The sequence below is a fragment of the Dipodomys spectabilis genome, unplaced genomic scaffold (genome assembly GCF_019054845.1).
Source record: "Dipodomys spectabilis isolate Male_0828 unplaced genomic scaffold, ASM1905484v1 ptg000047l, whole genome shotgun sequence".
NCBI classification, from domain to species: domain Eukaryota; kingdom Metazoa; phylum Chordata; class Mammalia; order Rodentia; family Heteromyidae; genus Dipodomys; species Dipodomys spectabilis.
In genome coordinates this window covers 1,985,535-1,997,966 of record NW_024870724.1, presented here as the reverse complement: position 1 = coordinate 1,997,966, position 12,432 = coordinate 1,985,535, and the positions used below count along the sequence as shown (strand labels likewise).

The window sequence follows — 12,432 nt, the reverse complement described above, 5'->3', positions numbered from 1 at the left end:
AAAAAAAAAAAAAAAAGACACTCTGACTAGGACCTGAGTTCTTACACTAGGAGCAGAAGCCAAATGAAACAAAAAGTAGACTGTAGTAGTCCTATAGCCCAAGTAATAAAGCAAGCTACTTTTAAGAGGAAAGAAAAAGAAAACCTGAGAATGAAGGCTAGACCCTAAGCCCCTGACTCTTCCCATAATGGAAAGTGAATCAATCATGGAATCTAAGTTTGTGCTTGCTCTTGGGATCACAGCTGAAAATGTCCCTTCAGTTCTAGGCCCTCCAATCAAAAATGGAAGGCAGGCTTGTTCTGGGCTTCTGGCACACAAGGACCTTGTGTAGAGGAAGTTCCTCCTCTTCTTTCCTGGATCCCAGGTTTCAGCCTCTCTTGTGAGTCAGAGTGGGTAGTGGATGGCAGGGTGACCAGAGGATCCAAATAGAATGGGAGCTGTGCTAATGGACTTGCAGCTGGGAGCTGGATACAAGGGTAGGTGGGAACTGGTAGGGCCCTCTGATTACCCAGCAATAGGGAGATTGAGTTGGAGCACCTGCTGGCTCCACCTGTAATCAAGTCCGCCCCACCTCCTCTGCCCCTGTAACAACCAGAGGTATAAATGGGGGTCTGAGTTCACTGTGTCAGATTCCTGCTTCCCAGCTCTACCTGTTTGCCTCTGTGGGCACCACTGCTGAAGACACACATCCATCTGTTCTGCAGCCCTGCACCATGAGGGAGATTGTGTACATACAGGCAGGCCAGTGTGGCAACCAGATTGGTGCAAAGGTGAGCATGGCACTGGCCTAGGATCCAGTCTCAAATTTAGGGGAAGGAGAAAAAGGATGGGGTTGGAGTGTGGAGGTGGTGGTGGTCATGGCTAGGCTGAGGTAGGTGGGGCTCCATAGTGGTCCCTAACCTTCTGCAAATGAAGCCCCCAGATAGCTTCTCCAATTTCCCTAATTTGTGTGGCCCTGGTGGGTGTGGTTTTTAAGCAAGGCTGGGGTGGTTTCAAATCCCTTGCATGTCTTAGTCTTACCTGAGACTCAAGTCTTTGTATTTAGTTTCCTGGGAATAGACTAATGCACGTTTGGTCTGGTTTGAATGAAAGGAATGCAGTGTCTTTGAGCTGAAAGATACAGAGAATTCCCTTTGTGTCAACTGATGAGTGTCAGATAATTGAGAACATTTCTTCTACCTTAATGCAAATTTCTCTGAGTTTCATGCTCCATCTCAGCTCCCTTAAGTTGGGTGTTTTCTAAATCATTGGTTGTCATGTATGCTCTGAGGACACTTGGGGTTCTGGAGACCCTTCTAGCTGAGTCTTCAAGTTACTGCTTTGGTAATTTCATGTCCATGGAAGGCCAGTTACTCATCATAGAATACAAACAGAATATGGTACTGCATAAGATGGAATACTCATAGGAGAAACCAGATGTCTTCTATTCAGCCAGATAAAAGAGATTAACAAAACTAAAATACCACCATTTTCTGTGCTTTTTTTAATTTAGAAAATGTAATTATTTTTTACAAATATATTTGTGTCAACAGGACATGAGTTTCTTAGTTACTTTAAAATGCATTTTTTGGACAGTTAACATTCTAGGTCATAATATACTTCTATTTCCATCTCAGTTTTGGGAAATGCTAAGCGACGAGCACAATATTGACTGCACTGGCAACTACTATGGGGACAGCCATTTACAGCTGCAGAGAATCGAGGTGTATTACAATGAGGCAGCTGGTAAGTTTCTTCCATCTTGTTTCCCATACCGTGGCAAAATAGTTCCCAGGGGAATACTAATGAAAAGGAAGGAGTTCCTGCCTTTCTTATGGTAGTATTGTAGTTTTAATTTGGGACCTTGATCTTATAAGTCAAGTGCTGTACCCAACTGAGCCACTCCACCAGATACTTTGTTTTAATTTTTGAGTATACTCTTGTGAATTACCCCAGGAAAGCCTTATACCTGAGTTCCCCCTACCTCTACTTGCTGACTAACCACACCTGGATTTGTTTTTTCCGGTCATGGAGCTTGAACTCTGGGCCTAGGCACTGTCGCTCAACTCTTCAGCTCAAGGCAAGCAGCTCTACCACTTAAGCCACAGTGCCACTTCCAGTTTTCTGGTGTTTTATTGGAGATAAGAGTCTTGCAGGCTTTTTGTGCCCTGGCTGGCTTTGAACCATGATTCTCTGATCTCAGCCTTCTGGGTAGCTAGGATTAAAGGCGTGAGCCCATTTCACATAATTAAAAATGAGACTGCCTAAATATGCATTCTAAAACAATTGATAAAATATAATCCAATGCCATTTGGTTGTGTGCTGATCATCCTAAGCTCAAGCCTGGGCACTAACTATGAGCTTCTTTTATTTTGGGTAGTTTCTTGGAGATGAGTCTCCAAGCCTTTCCTGCCCCAGCTGACTTCAATCTGCGATGCTAAGGTCTCATCTCAGATTTTTGAGTAGCTAGAATTACACCCTTATGCAACCAGAGCCCAGTTACATTGCCTCTTTAAAATACAGATTAAATTTCTAAAACAATATTTTGAAAAAGAAAATTTTAAAAATTTTAAAGAGGGATGTTCAGTCACTAATATATATGAGAATAGTCCAAATCACAAAGCATAGTCTCACCCTGAAATCTATAACATTTCTGGTCTTGAGCATTTTGAATATGAATACTTAGCCAACAGTAAATTATTTTTAAGGTTTTTAAAGTAAGAAAACATTCTTGTGATGTAGAAAAAATCAATACTAATTTGTAAACATGGCTTTTAAATGATTCATATTGTCTTTCCTAACATAAACAGCCTAATTGAAGTCTACAGAGTAGATTTTCAGTTTTTGTAACTGTCAATGTAAAGTTCATTTAATTTTATATTGAGTTTCCATTCTACATTATTGTATACAAACAGAATCATGGATAATTGGCTTTCCTGTGTATTAATCCAATGAACAAGTACAAACAAAATTACAAAGCTATTTAATTTATGTGAGTTTTATAGATCTACATTTTGGGATGTCCTCACCTTGGTATTTTGTGTTAATATTGTTGAAGTAACATACAAGGTTTTAATCTTCTGATTCCTTGGTTGAGAGTGGTTGGGTTGGATTGTGTCACTCCTATGAACAGAATTTTAGGTTGTGTCTTTATTAGATCATGTATATCCAGCAGGATGGTCAGTTTTCTTCATGTGAATGTTTAGGAAGGGGGTATTCTAAAACTGGTGTTTACATCATGTTAACTGCTTTCCCTTGGGCCAAATCATGTTAAATGGGAAATTGCAAGTCATTGCCCAAGGTTGCTCTGAGTATTTGAATAAAGGGTATGTGCTATTTGATAACCATTATTGAAACATTATAAGACAAGAAATATATATATTGTATATATGTTTTCTCCAGGAAAGCCTTACACTTGAATTCCCTTACATCTACTTGGTGAATAGCCATACCTGGCTTTTTTTGGCCCGGGGGGGGGGGGGGGGTCGGTCATGTGGCTTGGACTCTGGGCCTAGGCACTGTCCGTCAACTCTTCAGTTCAAGGCAAGCAGCTCTACCTCTTGAACCACAGTGCCATTTCTGGTTTTCTGTTAGTTTATTAGAGATAAGAGTCTTAAGGACTTTTCCTGCCCCAGCTGGCTTTGAATAGTCATCCTCTGATCTCAGCCTCCAGAGTAGCTAGGATTACAGGCATGAACCTGGTTCATTTCTTGATAAAGGTAATTGGGGAAGGGAAGGGATAGTGGGAGAACAACAAAGGAGGGGGTAACAATTTTTGACAAGAAACGTTCTCATTTCCTTACTCATGTAACCAACTCCTCTATACAGCACCTTTACAATAAAATAAAATTAACAAAAAAGAGGAAGTTTCTTGCTGATAGGCACTGGTGACTCATTCCTGTAATGCTGGCTACTTAGGAGGCTAAGAACTGAGGATCATGGTTCAAATCTTGCCTGAGCAGGAAAGTCCCTGAGACTCTTATCTCCAATAAGAAAACTGAAAGTGGGGTTGTGGCTCAAGTGATAGAGTGCTAGCCTTGAGCTGGAGAGCTGAGGGACAGTGTCCAGGCCCAGAGTTCAAGCCCCACGATGAACCAAAAAAAAAAAAGGTGTTGTCACCTTTCTTTTGCACCATTAGACTCAAAGCCTGATGCTCATCTTTGCCTCCTGTGTAGCTGAGATTTCAGCCACCATGCCCAAAGCAAAGGAATGAATATTCATGGAAATAGACAACTGCAAACATCCTTAAAGTTGCTGAAGCCTTTTGCATGGGGATTCATGCTCAAGATATCTTTTCTGTTTCCATGTCTTAAATGCTGTAATTTTTGTAATGAATGCTGAGAGTCACTTAGAATCATAAGCTCTGCCCTAAGTTCCTTGTCAAGTATAGGCCTAAGTCAACTCTTTTTCTCACAGGCAACAAATATGTTCCTCGGGCCATCATGGTGGACCTAGAGCCTGGCACCTTAGACTCAGTAAGATCGGGACCATTTGGCCAGAGCTTTAGGCCAGACAACTTCATATTTGGTATGTCATCATGGTCCATGGGTCCTAACATCCAGGCACTCCAGTGCTGGGCTGAGCCTTTATCCACCTAGATATTCTCCTCAGCTAACCCACCTATTCCAGTCCACGGGAGTCATGCCCGTGGCCACTCAGACAGCTCAGATCAGTGCAGCTCTGTAAGTTCTCCATGACAAAGAAGCCTCTGAAGGGAAAGAGCAGCAAGCAGAGAAAGCCACCAACAAGGTTTCAGCACTGCTGGTCATTTTAAAGGCCTGGCAATAACAGAACCACTTCAGGACACCAGAAATCAAAGCACAGCTATGTGTGAGCAAGGAGCAGACAAGTGCTTGCAGTTTAGCTTCCCTCTGACCACACTGTGCTCCTGTCCCTGTTGTGAAAGTAATTACATTTCCAGTATTGAGGCAGGCTCAGTTCTTCATTTCTAGAAGTACTTGATTTGGGTTAAAATGTATTTTCCTCCACACTCTCTACTTTTCTTTAGAACCTGGGTGATTTGTAGGGTCCCAGATACATTGAAAACATTTCCTTTATTTCACCATAGTGTATCTAAAATAATAGCAAAGGTTGGCTCACAACACTCCTTTTTCTTCACAATAGGACAGGCGCAGTCATTATTCTTGGAGTCTGTGTCTCATCATATCTTTATGTCTGATAGGCCAGAGCGGGGCAGGCAATAACTGGGCAAAAGGCCACTACACGGAGGGAGCCGAGCTGTTAGAATCGGTGCTGGATGTGGTACGACGGGAGTCAGAAAGGTGTGACTGTCTCCAGGGTTTCCAGCTGGCTCACTCCCTGGGAGGTGGCACTGGATCAGGCATGGGCACCCTGATTCTCAACAAGATCCGAGAGGAGTATCCAGACCGCATCATGAACACCTTCAGCATCATGCCCTCCCCCAAGGTTTCAGACACCGTGGTAGAACCTTACAATGCCATCTTGTCTATCCACCAGTTGGTGGAAAATGCAGATGAAACTTTCTGCATCGACAATGAGGCCCTGTATGACATCTGCTTCCGCACCCTGAAGCTGCCCACACCCACCTATGGAGACCTGAACCACCTGGTGTCTGCCACCATGAGTGGAGTCACCACCTGCCTGCGCTTCCCCGGCCAGCTGAATGCAGATCTGCGCAAGCTGGCCGTGAATATGGTGCCCTTCCCCCGCCTACACTTCTTCATGCCTGGCTTTGCACCCTTGACCAGCCGGGCCAGCCAGCAGTACCATGTTCTCTCTGTGCCCCAGCTCACCCAGCAGATGTTTGATGCCAAGAACATGATGGTCGCCTGTGATCCCCGCCATGGTCGTTACCTGACAGCAGCTGCCATCTTCCGAGGCCGCATGTCCATGAAGGAGGTGGATGAGCAGATGCTCAACATGCAGAACAAGAACAGCAGCTACTTTGCAGACTGGATTCCCAACAATGTGAAGACAGCTGTATGTGACATCCCCCCGCGTGGCCTTACGATGTCGGCCACCTTCATTGGCAACAACACAGCCATCCAAGAACCCTTCAAGCGCACCTCAGAGCAGTTCAGTGCCATGTTCCGGCGCAAGGCATTCTTGCACTGGTACACGGGAGAAGGCATGGATGAGATGGAGTTCACTGAGGCTGAGAGCAATATCAACGACCTGGTGTCCGAGTACCAGCAGTGCCAAGATGCCACTGCTGATGAACAGGGGGAATTTGAAGAAGACTTGGTGGAGGAAGAAGTTTAAGACTTCCCATTGGTAGCAGTGCAACAGGACTGTCAGAACCTGCCTCCTACTTCTCAAATGAATGGTGCTTTCCTGAGATCCTGTTGTCATGCATTGAGGTCCCTGCTGTGTATCATCATGCACAGCCTTTCCGGTCAGGAACTAACTGATGGTGAATGTAAAAATGCAGATTTCTTTTAAATAGTATTATTTTAAAGCCCTATTTATATAAATAAAGAAGTATACATTTTGTACTCTTGAGTCCTTATTCTTTAGAATCCCTTTTATTCTTTCAATATATTTGAAATATAAAGTTGGCCAGCAGGATTTAATCTTAGCAATATAGGACTGGTGCTCAAGAGGAGTTTCAAATTCATGGTGTTCCTATTATTTTGAACAGGAGGATGACAAGTGCCAATGTTGTTTATTTTCCCTGGCCCAGTTTTAAAGTTAGCAGTCTCTCAACAGCATGCCAGTAGCATAAAAGCAGGTTGAAGAGAAAGTAAACCAGATTCAGATGTTAAAATTTTCCTAGTACCAAAGTGATGTTTGGAATACTGAAGGGATTGATGTTCAAGACTTGTCTGGGCACTGAGGCAGCAGGGCCTCTTCCTCCTTTATTCTGACACAGGACTTGCTTTACCTGCCCCCTAGTATGCATTCCTCTTTGGGAATGGGACCACAAAATGCAGGTATGAATACTGGCCATTAAGGATCTACTTCTCCTTCAGACAACAACAGGTTCTGGTCTCATGCCCCATCAGAGGGATTTCATTCACATTCCCCAGAAACAGTAGCAGGAACCCCAATCCCTGTGCTTACGGTTCAGTTGGCAGCGAAGCAGCACTCACAAGATGAGTGCAAGATCCTCATTGCCAGGGTAGTTTCTCAAGTCATCTGGGAGCTCTAAAGACAGAAGTGAGTCTAGCTGTTTGAGGGAGTGAGTATCTGACCAGTCCCATAGCGTATCAAGATCTGCTTGATTCAGTACTTACAAGTCAAGGAGTGGAAGGGAGACATGGCCCAATGACCCATTCTCATACTCATTTTCCAGCATTCGAAGCTGTCTGAGGCCCACAGAGGGTTGTAAGGGAAAAAGATCCAGCCTGTTGGGTATGTTTACTTTACATGAGTGAGACAGAAATCTCAATTGCTTAGAACCTACACAATGGCCAGGAAGAGGGTGAACACTTCTGTTTTCACCAGAGGCCAAAATCATTCACTGGTTCTTTTTGCCAGAATCTTTCACTCTTCTTGCAGTGAGGCTCAAGGTAGGTTGTCTGTGTCAGGCATTCCTCCATGGCCACCAATAACTTGTAAGAGCCCCTTTTTCTTCAGAAACAGGACCTATGGGAATCCAGCAACTTTTAGGAAGCTCTAAGGAAAGATACTACTGGGTGAGGTGCAAGTTCCTTGTTTCTAGTAAAGTTGGGAGATGGTAAGTTCCCTAAGCTTTCCTATACCAGGCCTGAGGTTGGGGTAGGGTGGGGAGGAGTGGGGTAGAGATCTTTAAGCCAAGTTGGTCTTACTCATCAGAAAGTAAACTGCCAGAGAGACTGATCTGTGACTAGAAGCCCCAGGGCAGATCAAAGTGCAAATAGCTTCCAATGTGTGAGTCCTAGGGAGTAGGTGTGGGCCAGGAAATTGACATCCCTGCATCTCTAGTCCTGGAACTGACCAGGTTGGATGACTCCAAATCCTTTAAGGCTGCTGGGTCCAAACTGAAGGCAGGCCTGGCCAAGGCACTCTCATTCTTCAGTGGGTTAAGGATTGAGGCCAAGCTGTGGTGGAGGCCCCACCCAGCCTATTTACCAGTGTTTGACTAAGAACAGTTTTGTTTTCTCTTAAGTACCCATTTTTGAGTATTTTCTGGTGGCTTTGGCTTATTTCTTTACACTTTTGAAGAAGTAGTTCTTGGTTCATAATTAATGACTCATGCCTCATCCCTCAGAAAACTCCTGTTGATAATTTTACCAGTAGATTATCATGTATTTTTCAGACATGGCTTTTGTTTTCTCCTAGCCAGAGGTCTGCACACATTGCCACACAAGCTAATGTTGAAGTGACTCCTATAGACAGGGTGATTATTTTGTCCAAATGCTAAGTGCAGCATCTCCCTTATTCTCATGTGCCTTGGTAATTGTATCAAATAATTGAGTCCTTGACTAGTATAAGCAAAGCTCTGGGTAAAGATGCAGCTCAGTGGTAGAGTACATATCTGGCATGCACAAAGCTCTCAGTTCAGTACCCAGTACCAAAAGGAGGAAAGGTAACAAATGTTAGGCTCCGCAGATGATATATTAGGAGTCAAGGCAAAACACCCAGATTGGCATTGAGGAGTTGTGTCATGAGGGAACACTGGTGGAATCTTTGTAGGTGGAAATAAGAGTCCCTTGATATGTGTACCCTTTTAGAAAGCAGAGGTAGGAATGGGGGATGAACCTCTGGTAGAGAGCCTAGGCCATCAAAGGAAGAAGCTGTGACATGTATGTTGCCCTAATGGGACCAGAGTCTAAAGTGGCACCATCATACCAGGCCATGGCTCAACAAGAACAGGTTTGTCAGAAGAACCTTCTTGCATTGGAGTGATTTATTTTGACCACTTTGGCCTTGTTAATCATATTTCCTTATGCTGTTTTCTTTTTTCTTCCAACTTGTCATACCTATAGCAGATCCTGTCCAGGGGACCCATTCTCTCTAATTTCATTCTCTAAAAGTCACCCAGTTTATAGCTGTACATATCCTAGACCAAAAAAGTATGGGGTGGATTTTCTGTCAGACATAGATTGAAACTGAAAGGTATTTTGAAGTAGACTTTGACAAGGTTCTGATATTGACATCGTTGTGTTGATAAATCCTGGAACTGTGACCAGCTTCTGGTCTAATTCTGAGGTGACAGTGGAAGAGAACTGGTGATAGGAAATCACGGACCAATGTGATTTCAAACCCTTGGCAGGTACATCTCCATTCATGGATGTGCTATCAGCCAACATACAGATGTCTGTTAAGGAGAGATGGCTGGGAAAAGGAAATATATTGGCGACAGAGGAGACCAGCCTTTGGACAAGTGGTTGCCTTTCAGTGTGAGGCAGACAAAGAGTGCCTATGGATACAGAGATATTTTCAGGAAGCAAGACAGCTTCACGCACATCTTGTTATCCACAAAATCATCTGAGAATAACTCTGTAAACTCAGAGGTGAGAGACATGTGCTTTGTGCTTCTGTACCACTGCTTTGCTGCGTGGCTCTATATGTTCTTCTGAAACCTCCTTCTGAGCTGGCCCACAATGTGCCCAGGAGGTGGGAAGTGGAGGGGACTTGGCAGCTTGGCTGCTAATCACTGTGGCCACACTGACATGGGGCAGTACACATGTGATGGGCATCGGCTCCATGCTAGTTGTATGTGCCCAGTGGGAGCTTTGGCTCTTACTAGGAGAAAGTAACAGTTCCTCTGTCGTTGGGCCATCTCCCAGGCCAGGATGTCTTCATCTGCAGAGGCTAGAACTTTGCCATAGCTCTCATCTTGACAGGTTTCTTTCTGTTTTTCAATTTTCTCGTTCTTTCTTTGTTTTTTGTTTCTTTTCTTTCTTTGTTTCTTTCTCTCTCCCTCTCTGTCTCTTTCTCTTTCTTTCTTTATCTCTTTGTTCCTTTCTTTCTTTCTTTCTTTTTTTGTTCTTTTTCTCGCCATGGGTCTTGAACTCTAGGCCTAGGAACTATCTCTCAGCTCTTCAGCTCAAGGCCAGCTCTCTATCACTTGAGCCATAGTGCCACTATCAGTTTCCTGGTCGTTTATTGGAGATAAATATCTCAAGGGCTTTCCTGTCCAGGCTGGTTTTTAACTGCCATACTCAGATCTCTGCCTCCTGAGTAGCTAGGTTGACAGTCAGGGGCCATTGGTGCCCAGCTTGACAGGTTTCTTATTTGTGCAAGATAACAATGGCCATGTTCTGTCCTGTGAGGAGTTTCCCTGTCATCCTACAACACTGATGGTCTTAGTGTTGTGGCAGAGCACACAGTAAGGGGGCTTTCTATGCATGCACATTGACTAGTATCTGAAAAGGCAGCTTGCAATGGCCAGGAAAGCTCCACAATTGCATACATCTCAATTTGGACTGGGCATGAACAAATTTTAAGTTCTAGTGTTGGTTCTTTTCCTTTGTGCACAGCTTGAGCAGGTTGTTTCCAGATGCCTGTCATTTAACTCAGTTACTCAATTAAGTCATCTGCTCTTTCTATGAGTCTGACTTAAAAGACTGCTTATCAGAGGCCAATAACTGATTTTAAGGCTAAGTGAAACACAGCAAGTGCTCAGGCATGTTGATTAAGAGTGCTATATATGTAATGTACAGCTGCATGGTACTTGTGTTGTACACTTCTCATATCTTCACCGAATTCTAACTATTTCTTTTTGGGTCAGGGTCCGGTTGTGGGGCCTGAACTCTGGGCCTGGGCACTGTCCCTCAGCTCTTCTGCTCAAAGCTAACACTCTACCACTTGAGCCACAGCGCCCCTTCTGGCTTTTTTCTTTTTGCTTATGTGATGCTGAGGAATCAAACCCAGGGCCTCATGCATGTAAGGCAAGCGCTCTACCAATGAGCCACCTTCCCAGCCCCACTCTAAATATTTCCTATACAGAAGAAAGAAGCCATACATTTTTGGCTTATTTGCATAGGTATCTGAATCCAGCTAATGAACCCATCTTACATTTGTTGGGGTTTTTTTGGTAGTTTATGGTTTGATTGAACTCAAAGCCTCATACATACTAGGCATGCACTCTACCACACCTCCAGCCCCCTTCTTGCTTTAAGTATTTTAAGTAATTTTTGGACATTGCTCTTCCCTCACATACACCTCCCTCAGAGCTGGGATTGCAGGCTTGAACGACCTAGCCACAAGTATTTGGTTTGAAATGTTGTAATCCCATTGTTATTCTGGGTTCTCTAATTGGAGTTTTGTGGTATAGTACTAGAAGGCATTGCCTTCTTACTTGACCTGAAATTATAAGCCTTAATCAGTGGGCATAATTCTGCTCTAGACAATCAGAACCTCATATAAATGTGTGGACACTGCTCATTGTTGAACCATAATTCAGGATATGTTGCATGATTTTAAGCCTCACTTTTTACACGCACTCACTCGCGCGCGCACACACACACACACACGCACACACCATTGTCTTCTCTGGTGACTTTGTACATTTTCTGTGAGACCACCTGTGTTCTCTCCTGTGCATCTTGGAGCTTCTCTCACCAATCCTGCTATTCTCCAGCCTGTTCCCTCATCCACTGTCCAGTCTCTGACCTTGAGAGAGGCTGAAGTTTTGTAGTACTGGGATTAGAAAAAGAGAAAAGATAGATACACACATTTAAGCAGAAACCGCATCTCTTGCACTTTTAGGTGATTTTAGATGCATGTTTTCATCAGATCCTCACTCCTACTTCTTCTACTAGCCTCCCACTGCCATGTTCTTCTCCTGGCTCCCACAGAAGGCTCAGCTGATATTATAGGAAACAAAAACATTGTGCTTCTGCAAAACCTGCATTGCTGCTGCTTTGAGTGAATCTATTTTTGTCATGAGAATTTTTCTTAATGGAATATGGGAGAATCAGAAAAAATAATTATTTAAAGCAGTTTCACTTAAAACCTTTTTCTTTCTTACTCAGTTTATTTAAATTAACTTATATGCCTAAGAGGGACATTACACAAAACCATCTTTCTATGTATATTTTTTTTGCTTCTTTCTGTGGTGTCATGTTTCAAATTCCTTAAACTTTTTGACACTAAGATCCTCATTGTTGCAAATATCCAGAATGGAAGGGAAGGGAAGTGAGAATGGAGATCAACTAATATCTTACATTGTCCACTGTCTGGGGCTGCTATTTCCACTATTGGAATTGATGATGGCCAGTTTGCAGATTCATTGTCATGAAACAGCCCTTACATCATTGATAAAACTGAGTAGCTTGGGTTCCAATTATAACATTGGGCTTTTGGTGTCTGCATGAGTCTGAAGGACCCAAAAGCAAGCTCCTCTGCACAGAAGTGAGGTATCCTCTCCTGATACAGTGAGATAGTGTGGGAAGTTTTCAAAGGAAGAGGCTATTACTCAGCATTCCTATATTAGAGAATTTGGAGAGAGAGCAAAACAAACCCATAAACTGCCCCTAGAACTTGACCTCTTCCCACTCAATCCTTCCTCTTTCAGATAATAAAGCTGAGTATGCTGAGGAA

General features: G+C 43.5%; 1 protein-coding gene across 5 annotated transcripts; it reads left to right on the top strand.

The window, feature by feature from the left end:
• Positions 1–713: 713 nt before the first annotated feature.
• On the top strand, positions 714–6,222 carry LOC122107163 (tubulin beta chain-like). 5 transcript variants are annotated; one of them, XM_042678776.1, is made up of 5 exons: positions 714–770; positions 1,617–1,725; positions 3,190–3,192; positions 4,396–4,506; positions 5,162–6,222. In XM_042678776.1, the coding sequence occupies exons 1-5, from the start codon at positions 714–716 to the stop codon at positions 6,220–6,222; spliced, it is 1,341 nt and encodes a 446-aa protein (XP_042534710.1). The 5 variants fall into 5 exon arrangements, with proteins under 5 accessions (XP_042534710.1, XP_042534711.1, XP_042534709.1 ...); XM_042678777.1 differs by lacking the exon at positions 3,190–3,192; XM_042678775.1 differs by lacking the exon at positions 3,190–3,192 and having other exon boundaries at positions 1,617–1,729; positions 4,370–4,506.
• Positions 6,223–12,432: the final 6,210 nt, after the last annotated feature.